Below are 27,517 nucleotides of genomic sequence, written 5' to 3'. Positions count from 1 at the left end.
AAGATTTTACTAATTTATCTGTAATTACTTAAAGTTTTAGTTATTTCCTACACTATGAATACTGTACTATGATTTAAAAACACATATTATGTAGCATGTTTTATACTATTTGCTACACAATTCTCTGCATTTTCTAACAAACAGTTAAGTCTCAGCTCCTTAGTTACACTTCAGCTGAATTAAGAAAGTTAACAACTAATCAAAATTACCTTTATCTCCAAGGTCTCTAAAAAAGGTTGTTCCACCACTGGATTTCGGGATTCCTGCCAGTACAGCATCGATATCCTTTGAATACATATATTAAAAATTTTCAATTTAACTTATTAAAGTTCATTTTCTACCACAAAAAAGAAATCCTCACACACTGCTTACCTTTTTTGTCAACTTCTTGACTGACGTTTTACCTATAGCAAAGAAACATTATTTAGTAGTTCTTCTTCTAGGTAAAACTCAACTTCTACTAAGAAAGAAAACTATTTAAAAGAAATAATAAACAACTAAATACTTGTATGTATATTGAGCAATTTTAGCCATAATCTTTATTTAGTTTTTTTAAGCTAATAACTTTAAAGCAGTTATAACCCAGAGAATTTTAAGTGCAAATGCCAAAAACGTTGCAGTTCTTTGAAAGATCTAATTTCAGTTTCTTGTGCCCTATTTCCGACATATGAAATCTTATAATCTTTGATTTACTTTAGTTGTCTGCAGTGTACATAAATTCTTGTCAAGCAGAATTTCTTTCTTCATGTGATAAATCTCTTTCTGCTTTCACCAATTAAAAATTTACAAGTTCACATTTCAGAAAACTACTTTTTTAAGTCCTAAGAGGCTTTTTTAAACTTATAGTTCTATCAAATTTAAAAGGCTTGCCAAAAAATTGTGCATTCTAAAGTGATTATACCTTTAATACTTTCCCATTGGATAAGAGAGATTTAAGATCCTTTCAGGCTTTCAGTTGTTTATTATAATGATTTCAATTTTTATTTATTTCCCCCAACCCTTATCTCTGTGTCTCTTTGCCTCCTGCACCCCTCCATTAACCTCAGAACCCTCAGGATATTTACTGATGTAGTGTCAGAAAGTGTTTTACATTACTTAATTTTCTACTATATGAATGTCTATGTTTTTAATCTTTGACATATTTTTTGTGCTAATTCTCTCAAATTCCTTTCATTTTGTTGAAACTGGCTACATTTTTATCCTTCCTTACAGTGATATAACATTGCATGGTGTGTATATTACCACAGCTTGATTCATATGTCTGCTAAAGGAGATGTAGGCGGCTTCCATGCCCTAGCTATTGCAAATAATGCCATTGTAAAACACATGGTTTTTGCTGTTGTTGATCATTTCATATTCCATAGATATATAACCAGCGTGGGATTGCTGGGTCACATGGTATTTCTATTTTTATTTTTTAAGGTAAATCCAGATTGTTTTCCATAATGGTTTCACCAGTTCTCATGCCTACCAACAGTGTAATAGGTTTCCTTTTGGCACATGTCTGTGCCTCGATATTCACTGCTCTGTTGCTTTATAGTAATTGCTTTTATATTTCTTAACATGCAGCCTAGTGTTGACAAATTATTTTAGTTTTGTTTTTCAGTTAAGCTCTTTACTCTCCCTTCTATCGTGATTCTTAATCTTGATGGGTACAGGACACCTGGATGGAAATCTTTTCTTTTCGTGTTTTGATTCCTTTCATTCCCTTCATGTTTGTAATGTTTGTGCTGAAAAAATTTGACAGTCTGATTCCCTTATAAGTGACCCCTTTTGTAGAGAAAATGGAGTAACTCAGGCTTATTCTGCTTGAGATCATGAGACACTGAAGGTGAGAGAGAGAAGAGAAGCCAGAGAGAGGTTATAGAGATGGTGAAGTCTGGGAGGCTCTTACTGCCCTGCTTGCTCACCTGTGAGTCTAGTACCTTGATTCAGCATTAAAGGCAAGTCAGCGATATCAAAGGTTCTGAAATTCTTTCTGTTTGACCAAATCAACAATGAATTTCCTGGCCCTGTGCTTGGTTTGCCCAGACACCTTTTCCTCTTGATAGTTTTATAATATTCTGTCCTTCTCAAAGGTTTCAACAGACTTATTATTATTGTATCTTGATAGAGGTCTGTCTGATATTGTTTTATTTGGAACTCTTCGGGCCCCTTAAATCATAACTTTCTTAGATGTGGTACAGGGTAGGGAGAGGGCACCACTGAACTCCCAAACCTGCCTGCTCTAAAAAGGTTCTGCCACCCACTGCATGAAGACAAAACATGTAAGACTTCAATGAAAAGGAACTTTAATACAGTGAGTATATAATACAGAAGACAAAGAATATAATTTCTAAATCACACACCTGAAGTTACCCATCCCCTCGTGGGCAAAAATTAAACCAAAAGGGATTGGTCCAAAGCAAGGCCTGAAAGCTGCCACAAGTCTAAAGCACCTTCTGGCTGGGACCCATAGAAAAGGGTCAAAAATGGCCAGACAAGTCTGGGAGGATAAGAGCAAAATCAAAATTAATATAAACACTGCCATAGTCACCTCTCCACAGGTATCTCACCCACATCTGCCTTAACCAGTCCAGGGTCAAGAAACAAGCAGTTTCTTCATCACATGCTTGCTGCCCCACGTGGCTTCCTCAAGTCTCCTTCTCCAATCCATCCTGCTTCCTTTCTCCTCAGATTCTTCTCTTCTTTGTTTTTTTCTCTCCTCAGCTCCACCCTCCTTATGGGTGAGGCAGGAATCTGGAACTTTCCCTTTTCCTAGGGACCACCCAGTTACAGATGGAAGTGCTTTCAGTGATTATTTCTTTAAATAGATTTCCTATGCTTTTCTCTTTTTCTTCTCCAAGTGATGTCCCTTTGATATGGATATTATTTCTCTTTAAGTTGTCCGAGAGAGCAGTTACATCTTTTTCATTTTTTTAAAAAAAATTCTTTTTTCCAGATCATGCTTAGTGAGATAAGCCAGAAAGAGAAAGAAAAATACCGGATGGTTTCACTCATAGCAGGAGTATAACGGACCAGGTGAGAAAATAACAAAAATAATGAACAACCATATACCGGAGCCATTTTGTGGGGGAGGAGTGGGGAATGGGATCAAAAACGGGGGGGGGGGGAATGCACGGGATTATGGTGATGGCACACGGGTGATTTGGTGATGGGAAACACGCGGGGATTACAATCACCTCCAGTGGACTCAGGAATTTAACTTCCTGTTATGAATTATTTCTTTGGGGTGGAGGGTAGCAGGTATTGTGGATCTCTCAATCTGAGGCTGGGGATGACAGGTATTTTAGCTATTTCAATATGGGCTTCAGTTGTAACCTCTTCTAGAGGCAAGTTCAAAGGCCCTGACCCAATTCAAGCTATACCTACTCTTTGTATGAGTCTTAGATTCAAGCCAGCAGTTCTTTCTGTGTGCTGGTACCTCTGCAGCTCTCCTTTTATATTCAGTGCAATGCCAAGTCCTGGGAGTCCCTAAATTCACAAGTGACTGAATCAATAGCTGTAGGGAGTTCTGGATTGCAACCCCTCCTCCTTCTTTGTGGGTTGTAAAGTCCCAATCTCACTTCAAACAGAGCTTACTTTCAGGTTTTCCTGTCCTGTACAGTTAGGCTGATGCTCCTATTGTGTATGGTGGTAGTCAGTCCCCCTTCCCTTCCCCCTTCCCCAACAAGTCCCGCCACCAGCAGGGTTTGTTTAGGGGGGGGCAGCTTTGTTTTACAAATTTTTCAATGCTATCAAAAGAAGAGACGTGGTGGTGAGGTCAAAGTGGGTTAAGACCCAAAGTGGGTAGGTGAAGAACAATTAGATTATTGGTGGTTGTAGGTATGACACATTTGCAGAGCTTTGAATCTATGCCGCCAAAACATATACAGAATTGAAAATCAATGTTACCTCAACAAAAAATTGTAAAAAACCAAAAGTTAAAAAAAATTAAAAATTTCAGAGGTACTACTGGAGGAGAAACTGAAATAGCAGAAGGAAATGTGGTGAGATCTGTGTCCTCATTTTGTGTTACTAAGAGGAAGGTTTTAGGGCCCAACCTAGAAGTGCAATGGGTAAGGACGCAGCACTGTGAGCTAGCTCAGCAACTTCAGTGAGAGTTCGATCACCAGCCCTGGAAGTGATCCACATGGCACAGCAGACCTCTCCTGACCCACCCATTGCTCCCTTCAGCAGTATCCTTCCTTAATCAGCTTGCTCTGCTCCCCACTCTGTCTCTGGTGAATCCTCTCACTGTCCCTGCACCTCTGGCCTGTACCCCAGTTCTATATGCATAAATAAATAAATCTTAAAACGAAAAAAAAAGAGGAAGATTAAAAAAAAATTCATAGAAATATGCATGAAAATGGGTTGGAGCCTGAATTGAACCTCAATGCTGCTTGGAACTTTCTATCATTTTAGAAAGTCACAGCAAAGTACATTTTCTTTAAGTTGATTTACTAGTAGTAAGAAAAGAATTGAAAAAAGAGACTTCTCCTTAACTAAGACAATTTATTGTTTAAAGTCAATAATACATTATTCAGTTAAGCTAGTACATCCTACCAGGCTATTGCTTCTATATCTATTGAGCGATTTGGAAATACACTTCAAAAACAAAGATTCATGAAAAAGTAAGTCTATTACAGAGTAATGAAAATTTCTGTAATGAAAACTTGAAGAAAACTTTAAATTATGGTATTTAATAAAGACAAAACTGTAGTTATAAAAATTATATTTTACAAAAAAACATATTGACAAGGAAATGAAAATATTCAGTATGATGGAAAGTTAGGCTATAATGGTATATAAAGTGTGACCACAAATTTGCAAGAAAAAAAATGTGTCAATGTTGATTATTTCTGGGTGCTGGTAATAGAATTATGATTGACTTTATTGCCTGCAGTTGGCTTTGCATATTTCAGTTTCTAAAGTGATCACAGACTTTTATATATATAAAAAAATTCACTTAAAGCAGTTAGCTGCTAAGATTATTTAAAGCAGTTAGCTGCTAAGATTACTTGAGATCTTACAGTGGATTTTGTGGATTAAAGTCCTTAATCTTCAATTAATCTTTTGATTGGGACTAGTACTTATGCCTGATGCACTGTTTCCCTACATTCCCTAATTTAATTATCCCAAGGATACTAAGAGGTAGATGTGATTATTTTACAGATCTAAACAGAGACAGGAAAGATTAGATATTTTAACCTGTTGTAACACAGGTCCAGGGAAGTGGTGGAGAAAGAACTGGCTCTAAGTCAGTTTGGTTTCACTATTTCCACCATTTGAATCAATTATAGTGAAAACAAAACTTTCCAAAGACATCTTCACATATATTCTTCAAATAGTTTTCAAACTGTGATTAAAAGAATTACCTGGGAAGTCTGTTAAAAATATGGGAACAATAACAGAGAAAAAGGTAGGTAGATAGAGATATGTTTTTATAGCTCTATTCCAAACCTTCTAAATTAAAATGATCATGGGAGGCAGGGGCAGGCCTTGAAATTTTTAACAAGTGCACCATGTGAATCTACTATCAATCAAATTTGGGGAATTTTGTATTATCACATATAATTAGAAAGAATGAAGAAGACAATTTTACAGGAAACAGATTAGGAGACTAGCCTCAAATTAAATAGCTATAATAATGGAAAAGATAAGAAGCATACATTCAAAATATGTATTTCAAAAGTTCAAAATCAATCCACAAAGACATGAACTCACACAATCATCTTTGGCATATACATCATGGAGAACTGTGATCACACTAACTTAACCTTTTTCAGAATAAACAGTTAATGCCAATTGGTTAATCTGAATCTAGTTTATTTATATCAACAAAATCTAATAAATTGTGAAAATTTTTTAATGAAAAGAAGGACATGGGCATCATTATACAGAAGTAGGAACACCATAAGGCAAAATTCCTTTGATATCCCTACTGGCTATATTTCTCTTTCTTCAGACACTTTGTAACATCTTTTCTGTGACCCACTGTTGCTACTCTTAGCTGTTGTGAAGATAACATGCACCATAACATGCACCAGAGGGTTAAATTGCTTTAACTCATAAAGAAATCTGTATTGTAAAAGGACTCTCCAATGTGAAAAAACTTGCAAGGAGTTAAACTAAAATTACAGTCCAAGAAGTGGTGGAACAGGTATTTTCAGATAGTGGAAAGACACTGTCTTAGATTTTCCTCACATTACATTACTAATAATGATAATGGAGTATGGCTACATAAACAAGAGCTACAAATACATGTTTTGTGTCTTAGGAAAGAGTTCTTCAGATAAAAATCACCATGTCACTTCATTCCAGAAACTTCTGGGTTTCCGAAGCCACATAAACTCATTAACTTTCAGTTTTCAGTTTTTAGACACTGAAACAATCTGAGCGGCAACTAAAAATATTAAGTGTGGAAATAAAAATGCTCATTGTAACATCATTAAAAGATACAAATAAAAACCTAAAAATCACTGACAACTGGAGGATTCAGATATAACTGCCAATATCTTTACACTTTCCTTAATAAAAGTAATTATAGAGTAGCTAAAACTTCAGAGCTTTCTAGGTCCTAGTCCTCTTAGCATTTCACATCCCCACTTTACTGATGAGGAAATCCTGCTCAAAGAGCTTTAAAAAACTGCTCACAGACACACCGCTAAGTGGCTGAGCCAGTATTCAAACTCAATTTTCTGTGCTATCCCAAGACCTGTACTATCAACTCTACTGTTCAACAGCACTCATTGTTCTTTTTTTCCTCACATATGTATGCTAATTCCAACCAACCTAGTCTATTTGATGCCATCATCTTTTCATTATCCCTCACCTCTTTTTGTCATAACTCCCCACCTGCATAGTTTCTTTAGTCAACAATTATAATAATTCCACTGCACACACACCTATTCCTTGGCTTCTCTTTCTCTTTGGCACATGCTTCTGTCTAACCTCCAACTCTGGTCAAACCTACTCCATGACAGCACTTGTGCAGCTGAAGATGACTGAGAAAAATAACCACAGTCATGCCAATCAGACTCATCTTAAATTTATAAATGATAAACTCAAGTGGGATTTTAATAAGGCTATTCACAATCATGTAGTTCTCAGCTCATTGGCTTTCTTACTGTTTTAGAGGGCTGTTTTTGCAAATCTCTAAATAGCCTTCTTCCTTTGCACTCGTAGTTGATGATCTTGCTTCTTAATTCACTGAGAAATAAAGGAGACAGATAAATTCCACAAGGTCACATCATATAGTGTGCTTTGAATGCTTGCTGTTTTGGAGAAACTTTCTGTGCTCCTTCTAATGTGTTCCTAGTGATAATTCTACAGTCCCACACAATTCAGTCTCAGTCTGTCTGTGAGTCTGTATGGTTGGGCTATAATCTTCACAAGTGTCTTCATTTATCCCCCTTACATGACACAGGCTGGAGTTGGGTATTTCCCTCCTATCTGTCTTCTCCACCCACCCCCCTATTGACCCCAAATTTGGCTAGGTTGTGATAAAACACCAATGGGCTAGACTTATGTAAAATAGTTTTCTTTCTGGCAGGCCTTTGTGAGAATAAAATGATTACTTTTCCCCTCCCCACTAGGGAAGCAGGTTTTTCTTAGACCTTCATAGGGAGAACCTGGTGGGGGTCCTTTAGGCAAAGCATCAGGGCTAAGTCTTCATAATACTTTTTTTTCAAGCTACTCTATGCTTAGGTTCCAGTAGCTAGTGTCTGTGATTCTTTCAGTATTCCTAGCAGTGCTGGCTCCAATGGCGGTTTCTGCTCCAGGTTTGTTTCTAACAGTTTTTCAGGTTTGTTTCTATCAACAGTTTTTTAGGTCTCTGTGTTCTGTGATCTCCATTCTTTGATAAATATAAGAAGAGTTGCTGATTTTCAGTTTATTTTCATTTGGGAGTACAGTTCAAGCTGGTTGTTATAGCTGCAATTATTGGACTACTTTTGTAAGAGTGAATATACTCTATCAATGGAGTAAACATTTTTAAGATTTTTTATACATACTTCCAAACTTCCCTCTAAAGAAGATGTATCAAAATAATATAAACACATTTTTACCTTCTTATTTTCTGGTTCACAAACCTTTATTTCTACCTCATTGGTTAAGGATGAAGTCACCCATCTCCACTAAATACATATTTCTGTGTGGCTGAATATGGGTCACTAAAATCCTTTATGTAATCTGGCCCTCATACAGTTCTCAATTTGATCACTTATTATTTCCCAAAGTAATCTTTTGGTTCTAGTTCTAGTTCTAGCGACTAGTGAACTCGGTGCCCTCAGAACATATATAGATCATTTACTTTGTTTTTGTTCAAGTTACCCTACAATATTAGTAATGCTTTCCCCAACTCCTCAGTCTTTTTCAATCTCAATCTATATATATTTTTTTACTGTTCACCTTGCCTCAGCCCATTTTGCCTGCCCCATATATAGGTGGAACAAAGCAGAACTACTTCCAGCAATCCAAGAAGTTGTTATGAAACATTTTTATAGAACATTTATATAAGATAGGATACAGAGAACAAGGGCACAACTACTCTGTGACATGAAGGAGACTAGTTTAGGCAATAAAGCTAAGAATTTTTTATATCATTTGGAGTAGCAAAGTTGAGGGCATACAGAACATTATGAAATTAAGTGGGATTTTTGCTTCTTCCATTTTTCATTCTATTTTTTGTTTCAGAAATATATTTACATCAATGGTAGAAAGTGCAAGAAGAAAAAGAATGGGTGAAATATTAGTGAATTTTTGCCTTGCAGTCTATTTTTTCAGTCATGGCTCCATGACTTCATTATATGGCCCTCCTAATTAGTTTTGTATTGTGGCTAAATTTAAAACATCAATCCCACCAAAACGAACATCCTGAATAAGTTATTCTATTTATAATTAATAATATACTTAAGAGACATTTAAAAAATTCATCTTTTTTCCTGTCTCTTTAGAAAAACTCACAAACAAAACAAATAATTTTAATATAAATACATATATTTTTTGATAACTAAGCTTGTGTCACAAGGAATTAAAAGCTTAAGAAAGTAAATGGTAACTATAATAAAGATAATAAAACAAAAGTGGCTACGAATTCAGAAAAAAACAGGCTTTTTTTGTTTGATTTTTTTAACTTGAAAAACTTGAAAAAAAAAATCAACTCACGTTCCATTTGATCAAACATAACTGAAAAGAGGAAGTCTCGTGGTGTCATATAATACTCTCCTTCATGTTCCAGTGAAGAAAAGTGCATAAAGCGCTGTTTACGAAGAGATGATCTTCCCATCATTTTTTCATAGATATTTTTCTAAAAGAAAAAGATCATAATTTAAGAATTTTTACCCCAACTCTGTTTCTTCTAAAATAATCTCTTTCCCATCAAACTGTTATTGATTTGCCACTGGTTTACAAATATGTATATTTATTTTGGCATTTCAGCTTCATACCTCCATGTGTGCACATCCTTCACTTGCCCTCCGCCAGCGCACCCACTCCCACATACCACCTTGCCCCTCCATGTCTTCCTCACTCTCTTTCTGCTGTTCTGATGGACACCACCATAGTTTACACACAGCCTAAGAGTTATTTTTGTTTTGCCTTGCCAGTTTTTGTTGGTTATAAGATAATCTTGAAAGAGTGATTTTAGCCTTTAGGTCTAGCAACTTCCAAACTTTAAATCATTCATTTAACAAATATTTTGAGTGTCCTTCTTAGCACTGTTTTAGGTGTTGAAGATACAGTAGTGGATGAGACTAACTTAAAGGAACTTACATTCTAGGAATTGTGATAATTAATGGATATATAAAATAATGATGTGAGGAGTGCCATGAGAAATATAAAACAGGGTAGGTAAATTAAGAAATAAGGGCTAATATTTTAAATGGGATAACCATGGAAGGTCTTTAGGGAGGCAACATATAGAGAGACTAAATAAATTTCCTGGAGGAAGAGCAGCCTAAAGGAGAAGGAATGAAATACAGAACCAGAGGGGAAAATAAGGTTGGTGTGTTCAAGGAATAACAAGGCTAAACTTACCAGCATAATTAAGAAAGAGAGGGGCAGCAAGTAAGATCGGAGATATAGACACATAAAGATCACATAAAGTGCCTTTGTAAATATACCAAATGAGTTAACAAGTTCTGCTTTCAGAAATATACTTACATCATGGATAAAAGTGTTAAAGGGACAGGAGTAAGTACCATTAGTGTGAGTATGTAGCTCAGGCAGTGGGGCTTAAATCTTTACCCATAATAGGGTAGAGACAATATTGAAATCTTTACTATTAACCTTCACTGGGCACTCACTATGTGCTAGGCATTGTACTAATTAAACTTTACAGATTATTTAACCTTCACAATAATGTGAATAATAAATACTATAGTAGATACAGAAACTATAAATACTAGACCCAGGATAAAATGGTTGGATCCACAGACTGTGTCAGTATCTTAACTACCACACTATTCTTCTACCCATGACTGGACATTGTGTCTTAGGTCAAATAGAAGATAACACAGTTAACACAGACACCAACGTAAATGTAGTAATCTTGACACAGTATATGATTATTAGCTGAAAAATCGAACAAATGCTTTTACTCTGGATTGCTTTTATTAAGGTACTGCTTTGAGACTCTAAGAACAGTGAGAAACCACCTCCAAGTCATTGGGTAATGCCCACACCCAACTCGATACTGGACTCCTGGCCTCGGCTCCACTGATACCATTTGTGGGAAGAACAGGCAGCATATGGCCAGGTGCCAGCCAATAAACTTTCATAGGTAAACAATTCCTTTTAAATTCCTGTGTGTCTAGTTTGAATCTTATCCTGGATTTGTAAGCTTATGGGTGAGGGCTTACAAATCAGGTTGTACCTATTTCCCCCTAATTTGGCCCTACAACAAGACTACAATATCCTTCCTGGGCAAATCACTACTTCCCGTACTTACTACTGATCCTATTATTTACTCTGACACATGTGATGTTCAGTGAATGCAACTAGAACTGAAATGGGGGGGGGGGGAATTATGAATTACAGTTACTTAAATTTCTACAATTTCAAACCATCAACAGCCCTTCTGGCTGATCTCAATTCTCTGACTAGTACTACTTTCCTCTCCTTAATTTTGTAACTGGATTTTGTCCACAACCTGAGGCTTGAACTCTGTTAGAAAAGTTAAGCAGAATCAAATACTAAGCACCTTTTGTGCTCCCATTTCTCTACAACTCCCCCTTTTGATTTATTTTCCAACTGCATTCTTGGGAACTTTGTAAGCTAATTGTGTTTCATCTCTAACAAAATTCTCTGTTCATCTCTGAAGTTAATAGTATCAAGCAAGCATTGATACTGGTCTTTATCACCTGTTAACACTAAAGGAACACTCAGATGAAGATAAACCATGTAAATCATGAGAATTTATACCATGCAAGAGCCTCCCAGACCTAGAAAGGTGCTTATAATTTGACAACTGGGCTTCCTTGAATAGTTAATTTTATAGCTCTTTAGCTTTCCATAGTGCCTACAAGAATACTGGAATGCAAAGAATACATAATACCTAATAATACTTTAAGTATCTATACTTGGACTCTAAAACTGTCTATGCACTCTCTCCCTTTAAAGTACCAGAAAATAACATTATTTTATTTAACAAATGAGTGTTGAGTATCTGTAGGAAAATAGTGGCAAACAAGACAAACATTAATTCTTACCAAAATATACTAAGTGGTCTGGCAGTTAATTTGCACAAAATATATGGATGGGACATAAAAGTCTTCTCAATAAATGCCATGGCATTGGCATAGTATGTTAGAATGCAGTGTTAGAACTGAAAGAAGTTAGAGTTGCTTATACACTAGCTTAGAGAATATTTATATTTACTATATTAACATTAAGAGACTAACAAAAGTAAATAATCTATACAAAAATAAAGTATTTTCCCAAACCAAGTATTAAACAAATGTTGGCTTTTATACTTTCCAATATCTAATTTGTTTATGATTAGAAAAAAAACCAAAAATGGGGAATGGAATCAACAATGGGGGGGAGGGAGAGTGCACTGGTCTGTGCTGATGGCACATGGGTGATTTGGTGATGTAGAAGTCCATGGGGATTACAACTGAGATGGAAAAAGGCACAAAATTATGTAAAAATAAACTCATATTAAAATAAAATAAAAACCTAAAAATACAGTTTACCAAAAATTTAATCCTTTTTGTATATGTAAACAAATTTCAAACTTCAACCAACTAAAAGGGAGTCAATTATCCTATTATCCTTGAATTCAACTGGTCCCCTTTTACCATTTATCCTTGTCCTCTACTGGTCTCTTAACAAGATGAATCATCATTAATTCTCTTCTCTTTTGATCTCCATGTTGTCCTCTGTCTGGTAGCCATCTTACTTGGCCTGGTCCTAAAATACTAAAAATAACCAAGTAGGGTCTGCATGGTGGCCTAAGGATTAGGTCTCAGCACTATCACCACTTCAGCCTTAGTTTGATCTCCAGCTAGAGAGCTAAACCACCAATGGCATAGCAGGACATGATAGATCAAATTAAACCTTCCTTTCATGGACTGATTTCTGAACTTGAAGCTGGCATATGAATCATAGAACATGAATATATCCTATTCATATATCCAAATATATCCTATTGAAATAGTGTAGGTCCTCACTTGTGCACTTATAGGACATAACTCCAATTGGACTTATTAACAAGGGAAATTGAAATAATGATTTCTTAAGGTCACAAATGGCCATCTGTCCTATTCTAGATAGTATCCACCAACCAGCAGTCCAAACCAAAAGCTGCTAGTGAAATACAGTGTTAGTCCCTTTGATGTGAGCCTCGAGTTGGTGGCACACCTGTAAGAGATAGAATGGGGGACCAGACTCATGGTGGCAACTGGAGGTAGTCACAAACCAGCTGATACAGGTAGTCACTGGCACTGTTGATGCACTGTGCACTGCGGCTAGGCCAACAAGCACCAGTGCAGCAGGGGCCTAGACACAGTGGCACATCCCACAGCAACACTAGGTAACCACGTGACAAAGCTGTACCCACTAAGCACACATTAGTTCAGGGCAGAGGCCAAACTCAACCAGTGACACTGCCTGAAGGACTGACAGCCCTGCCCTTGGTGGGCAGGTGGGTATAGTCCACAAAAAAGTACATTCCTTGAATAACTAACTTGGGAAACCAGAGAGGACAGTGCTTTGGTACATCATAAGACATTTCTTACAAAACTCTCAGACCAGAATAGTTTATAGTGTTGCCTAAAACACAGCAACAGGAACAGAAAACCAGTGAAAATCGGGAAATAGAAGAACATGCCCCAAATGAAAGAGCAAAACAAAACTGGGAAAAGATCCCAAAGAAGCAGATATGGGCAAAATGCCTGAAGAATAACTCATTGAGTGATTATAAAGACGCTCATTGACTTCAGAAGAACAAATGAATCGGACTTTTAGCCCATATCTTATAGGATGACTACTTTTAGTTCTATTATTTGAGATATATATTTCAATATCTCCTGCTTTTGCAGCCCCCACTGTGTGGAATTGTGTCTTGTCGTCTCAGCCAGTAACAGGGAGGGGTCTCTTGCGGTGTTCAGCTTCTTCAGTAACACCTTGAGTCCTTGTCTTTGGAAGATGCCTGCTGTTTTTCTAGTCTTTGATGTCCCAGGTTCCCTCTATGCTTAGATGTGTCCATGGGGGGGTGGAGCATATTAGAAGTGTTGTAGGTGTCCCTACAGCTGGGCCTATGATTGAGTTGGTCACTGGTTTTGTTTAGTTTCTGAGTTCTGTGAACCTTTCTGGATCACAAGTCTTCAGGCCTCTCTGAATTGAATTGTCTCACCTTATCTCCAAGGTAGGCTTAAGGAAAGCCAGCCAAGTCCTTCTAAGGCACCTCCTAGTGCCTGGGCGCCAGGACACTCCGGGTACTAGCACCTGGGCGATCCTGGATCTGGGCTGTAGCCTTTCCCTGCAGTTTATATTCCACCCACCCCACTGTCCTGTCTCTCCTTATCTCCAGGGCAGGCTGAGGGGGTAAGGGAAGCAAGTCGCCTTCTGGTGCCTGGGCACTCCTGGATCGGTTTGGAGTTCCCCTGTCAGAACTCCCCAAATGCCGATTCTCCCTCAGTTATCTTCCTTCTAGTGAGTCCAGGGTGTTCTCATTTGGGCTGAAAGTCACAGTATGTAAGTCCACAGTCCATTTTCAGTTTATATTCCTGTGTGAGTTTAGACATAGTGATTTTGGCATCTTCACTCTGCTGCCATGTTGCCAGAACCTCTTCTATTTGTTATTCTCTAGAGCCTTTCCATAAAAGGTAGTAAAAATCCCACCTTTTCATAAAAACTACCTCAACTCTCTATTACCCATATTATTTTCTCTACTTTCCTAATACATTTTTTTTTAGAAGAGTGGCATAGGATAATGATTGAAAATGGAATGATATAATGCCTATGCTGCTTAGTAGTTGCTGTGTTAATCAAAGCAAACTGGATAACCTTGACAAGACTTGATTTTTTCTTTGTAAAATGAGGATTCAAAATGTCTACTTAAGAAGGTGGCTAGCTACTGTTAGCATGGACTCCAGTTAGCTAGGCAGGTCGAAAAGGGTGCACTCTGCCAGGTTGTTGAGGCTAGCTGGGCTCCTGGTGATAGCAGCTGCAGTATATACTTCAGAAGCCCTATGACTGGGCCCTACGGGTGTGGTATAGACCAAGAGGTGGGCCTCAAAAGTGTGGCTGAGGTAGTTCAAGTGGGGCCTTGCTGCAGGCATGTAGGGACCATCGCCTGCTATGATAATGGCATGAAATGGGGCAGCTGAGGCAGAGCGCACTTACTGGGTGGTATGTATGTAGGATCTGGCAGGTTAGGGGAGAGTAGCAGGTGACAGCTGGATCCTTTGTTAGCTAGCAATCCTGTGTGACATGTCTGTGTGCTTACTTGCTTCAGGGGTTTAGCTTTACTGCTAGAAAGCAGGTAGTGACTAGTAAAGCAGGCTCTTTTCATCTGCCTGGAAAGGATGATCTTGTCTAGTAGGTAGGGCTACTTTCAGTAGATGTGTGGAGCTCTAATCAAGGATTTGTCCTTGGAGTCTGCTGGTGTTAAAGGTGGGTTCCAAGATGGTACGCACCATGCTGTTAGAGCAAGATTGCAAGGGGCTGTCAAACTGGTGTCAGCCAGTGACTGTAACTCTGGATAATTCCCTAGTTTCCCTTACCTATCAGGTCAACAGTATCTAGGATTCCTTTACCCATAGGCTCTGGTACTTCAGAATGGGGTAATTATGTGGTCCCAGGACAAGGAAATTTGCTCCCAGGCTATTTAGGACAAATTCTTAGCCTCCTCTTTCTCCTGGATCATCTATGCTAATTTCCTCTGGCCCACAATGCAGGAATTCTAGGAATTTGTCTCCATCACAGGGTTGAGGTTGCCAGGTTTTAGGTACTCTCCTTCCCCAGTTCCCTAGGAGAACTAACTGCACCTTAGCCTTGTGTTCCCTATAATGCAGTTTCATCTTTAGTGAGAACTTATATCCTACCCAGCTGAATGCTGCCTTTTTATCCTGTCATAGAAGCTTTATTTGTAGGGTTTCAGGTTTGCTTCTGTATAGACGAGTCCATATTTAGACACAGATTTACTGTAAACATGGGAGGAGGAGGTAAAGCACAATTTCTCCCTATTCTGCCACCTTTCTAAGATTATCCTTAAAAGCTATGTATTGCCCTTAACATTGCATGGGGAAGTGAAAGAAGTACAAGGAGGGAACAATTCACTCAAGCTATATGGCCTGAAATATTGGAGAAAACTGTTTTGCCTCTCCTCACTCCAATTTGTTTATTGTAGCTAAATAAAACTATTTCTGTGGAAGCGAAGTGAAAATTATTAACCAGAACACTTACCTGCATACTACTACTTCATAAAATATTTCTAAAATCCATTCTGTTGGCTAAATGTATACTGTTACACAGGAATAACAGTGGACTGGCATGTAGGCAGCAGCTGCCTGAGCAAGTAGCTGGCTCCTCAGGAAGCTAAGAAGAGTATGGAATGCAGTGGAAAGATCAAAGAGCCTTCCAGGACGTGCTGGTTGCTGTTGTCCAAAACCTATCCAAGTACATGTTATGCTAGTAGAAGGAGTGGGGATGAATTCCACATATTACTATGACTATTTGCTTCACAAACCTGAAACTAAATCTTAATATGTGGGAAGGGAGGGCAGAAGAAATGCTGGGATTTGGAGTTCTACTGAATATGTGAAAATCTTCCATGTGGATATGGTTATATATAAAACGCTTCATGGATTTCAAGGATTACTTGTAATGCACAAAAAATGTGACAAAGGAATAAAGAGCAAACAGTGATATTAACTGGATAAAAAGAGGTATTTGAAAGTCGATGACCTCTTTAAAAACATTTCTCGGGTTTATTGCCTCTAAAGCAACAGGTGCTTAATCAGTTAGTTCTCTGTTCTTTTTTGAAAATTCTTTGTTCTCTACATTTTTCAGTAAGAAAATGGGAAAAGAATTGTCATGTTTTCAATATGTTTGATACACACACACCCACACACATTGCATCAGATAAACTGTTAAGCAAAACCTTATTCATTTGTGACCTTTATTTAATCTGGCTAAAATATAATTGCTTTGCTGTTCTTGAATTTTTTGTGGAGTAATTGAAAGAATATCTAGGTGTCCCACGAAGATAAATTTCAAGTTCTAAAAAAAATTTCTGAATTATTTTAGCTTATTTCCATGCACAGGAGATGAAATACTTGGTGAACTCTTACTGTAAGTATTCAACATCAATAAATCAATAACTATTGCATCTGCCTATGAAAAGGCACTCATTTTCTAGTGGGGAAGGCATAGTAAAGATAGGAAGTGCTAGAAAGATATATGAAAGAAACTAATTGCATATGGTAAACAGGTGTTTCACAAAGATAAATTTCCTATTCTGATAAAATTTTCCCAATATTATGTATTTCAACCATAATACTTTGACTTGTGATTTTCAAAATGAGGTAAGTACCAGACTAATATAACTCAAGTTTATATAATTAAATTGGAACAGAAACTAGCAACAGGTCTAGTATCAGTAAATTTATCTGACTGTGATCTGTCTTCTTTGGGCATCTGAGAAGAACAGCAGTAAGAACAAGCAAGCTTTTGGGAGATGGGCTATGATCTTGGAATCTTACACATCCATGCAAAAAGGTTGCCTCATACCTAACCAAGAACTTCCTCAAGTATGCCTGGGGTAAGCACTGATATCAAAGTGCTGAGTCATAAATAAAGGCTGACACTAGGAATAGTATTTAGGATACTACATCCTATGTGAAACAGTAGGGCACAAAGGAGGAATGGATTAAAGAATCTCTCTCACCTTTCTCCTATCCCCTTTAGACATCTGCAGTCTACCGGTAGACTCATTCATATAACATTTTGCATTCAATGCTGTCTTCCCATGCTCCCACCATATTCTCCGTGATCCATTCAGATGTTCATAAAAGTTCCCCTTTACATCCTTTCTCAATTCAAAGGAAAAATCACAGTGAGAATGGCTTCTTTATTATTTATTTTTAAGATTTATTTATTTATTCATAAGAACTGGGCATAAGTCAGAGGTGCAGGGGTGGTGAGAGACTTCACCAGAGACAGAATGGGGAACAGAACAGGCAGATCAATGAAGTACACTGCTGAGAGGAGCAGCAGGCAGGTCAGGAGAGGCCTGCCACACTATCACCTCCCGGGCCGGTGATAGAACTCACACTGAAGTGGCTGCGGCCAGCTTGCAGTGCTCAGCCCTAATCCGTTGAGCCACCAGGGAAGGCCCGGCTTCTTTATTTTTTTTAAGATTTATTTATTTATGCACACAGAACTGGGGTATAGGCCAGAGGTGCAGGAGCGGTTAGAGGCTTCACCAGAACAGAGTGGGGAGCAGAACAGGCAGATCAATTAAGTATACTGCTGAGAGGAGCAGTGAGCAAGAGAGGAGAGGTCTGTTGCGCCATGTGGATCACTTCCCTGGCCAAGGATCAAACTCATGCTGAAGCGGCTTTGGCTAACTCTGTGGTACTGTGCTTTAACCCACTGTGCCAGCAGGGAGGGTTAGAGAATGGCTTTTAATTTAAGGTTTGTTGCTGAAAATTGGCAGTTTGCATTTCTACCAAGTTCCTTAAACCCCAATACTTTAACCTTACACAAATTTGACCAAAGATAGGAATTGTTTTTTTTTTTTTTTAACGACAGTAACATGTTAGTTGCATACAAATAAAAATTTTATCTGAAACAAAGATAGAAGGAACACTTTTAAGTTTTAGGTAAATGGAACGATATTAAGAGCCTACAGGACAGGCAGATTTATAATTTCTATAACTTTTTAATGAAATGGTCTGTATACAAAACAAATATTGTACTAATTTAAAACATCAATCTTCGTTTTCTTCATGGCTAACATGGTTTCCCTAATACCAATGTGGTATGCTGGTGTATCCACTATTCAACTGCCTACCATTGATGAGCTTAAATAAACTTTCACTGAATATCTTTCCAGAAAAAAGAATAAAGAACCGCTTAAAGTTTCTGACTGTAATTTAAAAACCTCACAAAGCTATGTTTGTAATATAGTTAGTTGTCTTAGTCCCATTTTTCATTTGGCTAAATTATGTGTTCAGAATTAATTCTACTCTAGTTTTTCTCCAAATATCCATTAAGGGTCATTCTTGGTGTTAACATACAGAACCCTGAATAAATTTTCATCAAAGCTCTAATGACCTCGCACTGGATTGTTCAGTTGTAATTACAATAAGTTCCATAAGAATAAAATATGTTTTATCTTTGTTTTTTTTTCTAGAACTGACTGCAGGGTTAACATTGTTAAATAGTTTAAAAAAAGCTTTCCAAGAGTGAATTACTCTTAATGAGTGGTAATCAATTCCCACTTGGTGTATAATATTTAACTTATAACACTTTAAAAACAGGTTTTAGGTTTTAAATCACTATGCAAAAATTTGGGTTTTGTGCTTGTCTATTAATAACTTATTACAATATTTTTAGATTGGTGTGTACTCTGCCATGTTCAACTGCTACTAAGAAATAGGAGTGAGGCTTCTTGCTTCCTTTAATTATAAACACAATTATTTTAGATTTTTAAAAAGGTCTTCAAAAGGAGTCAAGAATATATACTAGGTAAACTAGACCACCATCTTATATCATGAGGAAAAATAATTCAAAATGGATTACAGACTTGAATGTAAGACATGAAGTGATATGGCACACATAGAAGACCACACAGGCAAAATATTCCACAACACTGGCTCCAGTGATGCCATTGTTGGACTTGACTCCAACAGCAGGAAAACAAAAGCAAAAATAAACAAATGGAGCATAAAACTAAAATTTCTTCACAAAGAAAGAAGCTATCATTTAAACAAAACGACACCCTACCAAATGTGTACAACTGAACAAAATTGAAAAGCTCAAAAAAAAAAAAACAAAAACAAAAAACAAAACCCCAATCCAAAAACAGACATTTCTACAAAAATACACAGATGGCAAACAGTTACATAAAAAAATGCTTACCATCCTTTATCATCAGGGAAATACAAATAAAAACCAAAATGTGATACCATCACATACCTGTAAGGGTATCAAGAAGATAAGAAGCAAGAAGTCTTGGGAAGGATGTAGAGAAAAAGGAACCCTTGTACATTACTAACAGGAAATGGAGACTACTCCAGCCCTTATGGAAAACATTATGGAGGTTTCTCAAAATATTAAAAGTAGCTACCGTACAACACAGCAATTCTACGTGTGTGTATGCACCTAAAGGATTCAAAAACACTAATTCAAAGGTTTATATGAATTTTATGTTCACTGCAGTACTATTTATTTTATAAGTTATGGAAACACCTAAGTGGCCAAGGACAGATGAGTGGATAAAGTTGTGGTATACAGACAGAATGGAATACTATTCAGCTATAAAGAAAGAAGAAATCTTACCATTTAGGATAACATTAATGAAACTTATACTAAGTGAAGTAAATCAAGGGGAAAAAGAAAAATACCATATGATATCACTCATTTGCAGAAGAATTAAAGCAAAGAAATAACAACAAAAAATTCTTAGATTCTGACAACAGCAATGAAGTTACCAGAAGGATGGGGATGGAAGTGTAAAATGGATAAAAGGCATCAACTGAATGATGGTAGAAGGAAAAAAGAATTTTTGGGGGGTTCATACTGTAATATATACAAATCTCAAAAAATAAAGTTGAATAACTGAAAATTACACTGTTACAAACCAATATTACCTCAATAAAATAATGTATTTGCAGGAAATGTCATCTTACTAAGCAGTAGCAAAACAGTTAAACTATTTTACTAGCAAAAGTACTCAAATGATATCTGTATTTCTGTTGATGTTTATAAATTAATCACCAGGAAATGTATACATAATTATATAATATACACAACAGAAAAAGAAAAGTAATTCACAGCTATCATAATATATATTGGCCAATTAAGTTATTATTCATATAAAGTTACACTTTGTATCTGTTTAATACAAACATAAATCACTTACTTACAATCTGGCCAAGTATCTTTCAAAATCTTTTTGGGCATGCTTTTCATGACAAGATATATATGCTCTCATTTAGTGAAGATTCCACAACAGATTACCAAATGAACTGACAAATGAACTTTATGATTACATTGCATGAATTTTATTGTATCTTTAAAGAACCAATGCCTATCTTCTTCAAATTGATTTTCAGAAAACAAAATGAAGGTGGGCTTCCCTAGTGAAACAGGGGTTAAAGTCTCAGTGTTATCAAACTAGCCCAGCCACTGCAGCATGAGTTAGATACCAGGCCAGTGAACTAAAGCACAAGGTGCAGCAGACCTCTCCTGTCTGGCCCACTGCTCCTCTCAGAAATGTGTTGCAGGAGGTTTGCCTGTTGTGCTAAGAAGTCTATGTGCATGATTCTGATACTTGATTCTGATTCTGATATTGTATCTTTTCACTGCCCTGGTACTGAAGCCTTCCTAGAGGGGGCTGCCTTCCTTAAAGGAGGTCTAATCTGTTTCAGGAAGCTGTTTCTCAGCAAAGAAACAACTAAAGGGAAGTAAGAATGAGAAGAAACTGGAAAGCTAGGATAGAGGGGCAAGAAGGGAAATGATTCAATTTGACTAGAATGACTATTCGAACTACTGTATTTCTTAATGTCAGAGCCATTAGCTTTATTTCTGTAACACAAGTGACTAAAAATTTGTTAATAAATTGTTTTCTTGCTAAGTTTTAAATAAATTTAATAAAAATCTTCGCACACAATATACAACATCTACAACTTTAATAGTGATTAGTCTTTTCAAGTTTTGATGGGGCAGTCTCTTGATCTAGAGAAAAATGTTTCCACTATATAACAGATCATATACAATACACATATGTATAAATTTAAGGTTTTATAAGACTATTTCTTAATTAGTAGTAACTGGTTTCTATTCCACACACCACACATTCATGGAACTTTCTTAGATGTCAATGAAAATTCATTACTGGTTTACTTTACCAAATATTTACCACTGTTTGAAGAAGTGCAACTTTTAAAATTCATATGCTGTTACCATTAATGACTACATTGCTATAATTCACAAAACTCCAAAATTCACAGTAAAAAACCATAAATGTTTACACATTATCTGTTAGAATGTATGTGTGACAGAACAAGGGCAAGCAGTATTTTTTTTACGTGGGTTTAGTTAAACGAGTGTAATTGTAGAAGATTAAAATATAACCTGCTTTTATACTACAATTTGTTCTTTCTTGCCCATTTTACTCTCCCCACTCCCACCTGCCCTCAGCACCAAAGTACCTCTACAGATTCATAGTAGGATCTGTATTGCCTCATTATACAAGGAAGGAAGGAAAGACAACCTCTCATATGTGCAGAAAAGTAACTAAGTACAAAACACAAATTGCATTTAATTACTAGCTATAACTATTAATCTTTCATTTCATGATATAGTCATTCGCACACTCTTAGATTTCTATTTGTATTTATTAATATCAAAGGCTTGTCACCATAAATCTGTCTCTAGAGACATTTTACATGAAGTAATAAAGTATAAAAACTTTGCATTCTTGCTTTACAGATGCAAGAAAGTTTGACGTTTCACTGGGCTTACCATATTTCATAATTATCAAACTTCTGTATGCTGCTAAAAGTTTATTACTCTTGGCATACCAATTTTAAGTGTACTATCATCAAATCCAATGCACTGCACACACAAAATTCTAATCCAAGTACACTCTAATTCTAGTTTTACCATTGGCTGGTGTCTCCCCTTCTTTTCACAAAATCACAAATACAGTCAGACAACTCTAAATAAATCAATTTTGATTTAATTTTTTGAGTGTTTCTTTAGAGCTCTTACAGCAAATTAAAAGAGCCCCATGTTAATTACATTTTTTAATTTTAATCAAATAACTCATTGATACTCAGTAGAAAGAGTCCTACATCGCATAAAACTTTTTTGACTACTTAAAACAGGATGATCCACATTCTTTGCTTGAAAAATTTGTGTTCTTTTTTTTTAGTTAGGCTGTATTCATGAAACAGAAAATAATTTCAAAATATGTTTTAAAATAATATAGAAAAGAAACAAACCATTTTTGCTGTTTTCTTGCTATTTTAGAATAATTTTAAAGCTTATGCTATGATGCAAAATTTTACTTGAATTAAATTCATAATGCCACGAGTCTTAAAAAGACTTTTAGTGATACTAAAATAAAACACCAAAAGAAAACTAGAAGCTTGTGGTAACTTTCAAAGTTCTTTTTCTTCATGAACTCTGTAAGATATCCCTTTACCCTCTAGTTTTGAATTTTTCTCTCTAGTAAAAATCAAAACAGATCTCTGAGACACAGTCCATGCTTCCTTGGGTCCATTTCCTTATTTTGATGAACAGTTCACAATCATGTTCTTTTTGCCTTTTTGTTTTTAAAGTATAAGTGTGGAATTAGTTCTCTAGCCTGGTTTAAAATTAACTCTAGTATTTATTTTCATTTCTCTTATAATGGAAGAATACTTGTTCCTATCAAAGTCCAACCTGTGGTATGACTCCATATAATTTCCTTTTTCTCCTTTTAATTATATTTTATTTATATATATTTTAGATATTTTTCATTTTTTAAAGTGTTTGCTTTCTTTTCACCCATGTGCCATCACATCACTTATATTCTACCTCCTCCTCTGCTGCAGTGTCTCTGATTTATAGTTGTCTGTTTATTTTTGTTTTGTTACAATTATTATTTTTTCTCTAAAGTCTTATTTGTCCCCCCTATACTTCTCCTATAAGTGAAACCATTATTTTTATTTTCCCTTCTGACTTATTTCAATGAGCATAATCCCTGCTATCTCCATCCATATTGTGGTGAATGACATTAGTTTATCTTTTTAATTACTGCATAGTATTCCACTGTGTATATACACATCATCTTCTTGATCCAGTCATCTATTTTTGGGCATTTGGATTGTTTTCAAGTCTTACTTATTATAAATAGTGCTGCCATAAACACAGAGGTACAAGTATTCTTTTGAATTAGTATTTCTGTGTCCCTTGGGTATATCTCTAGTGGTGGAATTGTGGAGTACTAATAGTAGTACTGAGGAACCTCCATACAGTATTTTCCTCCTGTTTTGTAGAGGATACTGTAGCACCTTTATATTGGGATGTCGGAAAAGTCTTGACGTATTTTTTCTGTTTTTCAAGCAGAAATGTGTCATTACTTTCCCAACAACCCAGTAGTAGTCTGAGGAGCCTCCATACAGCTTTCCATAGTGGTTGGACCAGTTTGTCCTTGTTCCACTGCACAGTTTAATAAATAGGAAAACCAGAACACCATAAACAAAATAAAATTAGACAACTACCTCACACCAGCCACAAAACAAACAAAAAACAACCTCAAAATGGGTTAAAGATCTGAATATAAGACCTGAAACCATAAGTATATGAGTATAGGCAAACATTACAAAACATACATTTTAGCAACATCTTTAAAGATTAATTCCCCAAAGCAAAGAAAGTGAAGGAAATATAAACAGCTGGCATTACATCAAGCTAAAAATCTTTTGTATAGCAAAAGAGATATTAACCAAAAAAAAAAAAGAGACACCTTACTGATTGGGAGAAATTTTTGCACTCCCTACAACTTATAAGGATCACAAAGATATACAAAGAACTCAGCAAAAAAAGTAAACAATCCAGTCCAAAAAATGGGCAGAAGAACTTAAAAGATACCTCTTCAAAGAGGAAATGCAAATGGCAACAGGCTTATGAAAAAAATGTTCAACATCCCTCATAATCAGGGAAATGGAAATAACTTCCTTTTCAAGACTTGAACCTGTGATTATTCCACCATCAAATCTCCAACATTTTGTGCCTCTACAATGCATCATTCCATCAGTATTTGAACACCCTTGATTGTTTCAAGGCTTAAAAACAAAAAACAAAACAAAACAAAACAAAGAAAACCCTGTCTGTGGTCTCCTGCCTACTTAAAAAAAAAAAAAAACCCAAAAAAATTACAGCAGCACTTTAAAGTATTTCTATTCACTTTATTTGCTTCCTAACTGCACCTTACCTCTCCGCAAAGCATTCCAAGGAAGTTTCTGTCTTCATTATTTGAAAGTCCTTTTGTCAAGTCACCAACAGCCCTGTCAGCACACCAGTAGGTTGGTTTTCTCTTCTCAACCTCTCAGCAGCAACAAACTAAGCATTCCCTTTCCCTTGAAAGGTGTTCTCATGACTATACTATAGTGTTGAGCACGCCATTTTACTTGTCTCCTAAACTTTTTTATGATGCAAATATCCTAGATTAAGAAAGATAAAAACATGCTGTGAGAAACTTTACCTATACTTACTGGGTTGTTGGGAAAGTCATGACACATTTTTGCTTGAAAAACAGAAAAAATACATCAAGACTTTTCCAACATCCCAATATAAAGATGCTACAGTATCCTCTACAAAAGAGGAGAAAAATACTGTGTTATTCTGGGATTACTTATGCTTCTGAACAACTATGATAAAGCATATTACTGTCCTTATTGATCCTTTCTTTGGACTTGCTACTCAATTTAGATTCAAATTTATGACTTACATCAACCACAATACAGGATCCTTCAGCATAAGTTTTATCTTTTCACTTCATCTTGTATTTATTATTTTTCACAATATTTAAAAACGATAACTTGTAGTAGCATTTTAAAGCCATTTTAGATTGCTTCTGTATCATGGTCAGCAAAGATAAATATGTAAGGTCAATTTAAGGAAAAGCACTAGGATTAGATTTTTACTCGTCTTCCTAGAAGCTGCTTTTCCAGGTATTCACTTGCCTTTTCTGCTTTATTTCTCTGACATTTCAGAGACTATAATTTACCATATCCTAGGCAAACCATCTGTTATTTTTGCTAAAAGCTCTCCTGTATCAATTAGAAGAGTTGGCTACAATTCTTCTCTCCCTCATTCCCCTTTCCAAAGGAAATGGGAGCAGGGCATGGCAACTCCAAGGCATAACCTTTCAGGAGACTGGTTACATATGGGAAGACAGAAATCTTCATAAGCTGTCTAGCTTATGATGGTAATGAGTAAAAACCCTTTGGGTAAAATAGGAATCTATGAATCCAAACAGATAAAAATAACTGAAAAACTAATGGAAAGAAATACAAAAGCAGAAAAGAAAACACCCAGGAAAGTCTCAAAGTATCTCCCTATAAGCTATTAAAAATTAAAATCAGTAGAAATCTACTTTGTGTACCTCCTAATACAATATACTGACAAGAATACCACATGACTTTAGTGTTATTCCTAACAAAAATGGGTAAATCATGAGAAACATCAGTCAAATCTAAATGAAGGGACATTCTGTAAAGTAACTATTCAGTGATAGGTGAAAAAGGTTGTAAAACTGCAAATGTGCACAAGACAATTCAGGTGGCTGGAAGCTTAGGAGAGGTATGCTAATTTTAAACTGAAGTTAGCCATTTTAAACAGTTTGGCTGGACACTATTCGTTCATTCATTCCCTCATTCTCTTATTCATTCAACAGTTATTTACTGAGTACACAGTATGAATCAGGGACTCTGCTAAGGTTGTTAATAAAATGACAAATAAGAATTAAATGTTATGTATGTTATGTATAAGTATTTAGATGGTAGACCACTAAATGTGGTCTTAAAGTGGATAAAATTTTCAATGAGTCTTGGATCATGATTTGTCCCCCTATAGATTCAAAATCAGACTTAGATTGTACTTTTGGGAGCACTTTATTTTCTTTAAACGTGAAGGCAACTAAGACAAATTTATTAAATAATATCAAATTCAGCATTTATAATAAATTTCAGTAGCAGAACTATAGAAAAGATCCTATAACATTTAATCTAGATATCAAATAAGCCTTATGTGAGGGAATGACTAGAAAATTCTACTGTATTTTTTCTCTGACAAGTCTCAAATCTGAAGTCCAGTAGGTTATAAAAATAAGTAAAATATAAAATTTCAGACTTTAAAACCAGCCTTTTTATCTATTCAAAAAGTCCCTAATATTATGCAATAATCTTCAAATGGTATTAGTTTACCTAGTAGTTACAAATAGCATCATTTTGTAAGCATCTACAGCATTTTTTCCTTATTACTCCAACCTTGTTTTGCCTGCACTCCACCTGTCCTTAGCACTGGGAAATTATCGTTTTCTGATCTCAGGGAAACCCTTTTTCTTTCATGTTTCTTGGAGAGACATTCCTATGACCTGGGTTTTTCTTCTCTTAAAGACTAAGATGCTGTCAAACAATGAATGTATCTCAATTTAAGCAATGAAATGTGACCAAATTCTCACATTCTGAGGCAATAACAACTAAATGATGACTTTCACCTGTCAAAAAGGATTGTGCCCTGATTTTAAGTATGTTAAATTTTGTTATTATTTTTAAATTATTCTACAATTAACAATATATTAAGTATAGTATGTGTGCAGGAATGTTATGATACCCTAGATCCACTTACTAAGAAGTTCAACCATTATTTGGTATTTTGTAAAATTACAATTAAATACTGGACAGAATGCTATGGATCAAAATATGAAAAACAGTTTCTGGCCTTAAAGGTTAATGATGGTGACAGACAGAATAGACAGTAGCGACGCTTATTTTAAAAGGCAAACTCTAATAGCACAAACCAAAACATTACAAAACACTGAAAAGGAAGAGATATTAAAGTAGGCCTCATGGAAATCACCATCATGAGAATAATATGGAAGGAGAGTCTACTGATTAGCAGGAACTGATAAAAAGGAAACTGAATTATGGATGTCAAAATTTTAAATTAAAGGCATAGAAACTAGGTTCTGAGAACAGAAAATTTTAAGTGATACTGCAGTTTAGAGTAATACAAATTTATATCATCTAATAGTGCTACAGTATGCCTTAATCCCATTAAAAATGCTCACTCAGAGGGCCCTCCCTGGTGA

General features: G+C 35.9%; 1 protein-coding gene across 1 annotated transcript in view; it reads right to left on the bottom strand.

Annotated features, from left to right (window-relative positions):
* MICU2 (mitochondrial calcium uptake 2) overlaps positions 1 to 27,517 on the bottom strand; it is a 62,706-nt gene that overhangs the window by 32,249 nt on the left and 2,940 nt on the right. Inside the window, 3 exon segments of the mRNA XM_004680262.2 lie at positions 210 to 285; positions 373 to 404; positions 9,148 to 9,289. Coding sequence (XP_004680319.1) covers positions 210 to 285; positions 373 to 404; positions 9,148 to 9,289 — 250 coding nt within the window.

Source organism: Condylura cristata, unplaced genomic scaffold (genome assembly GCF_000260355.1).
Source record: "Condylura cristata isolate star-nosed mole 26May11 unplaced genomic scaffold, ConCri1.0 scaffold00010, whole genome shotgun sequence".
NCBI lineage: Eukaryota > Metazoa > Chordata > Mammalia > Eulipotyphla > Talpidae > Condylura > Condylura cristata.
The sequence above is the reverse complement of the archived record's forward strand: the minus strand, read 5'-3'. Positions and strand labels throughout refer to the sequence as shown.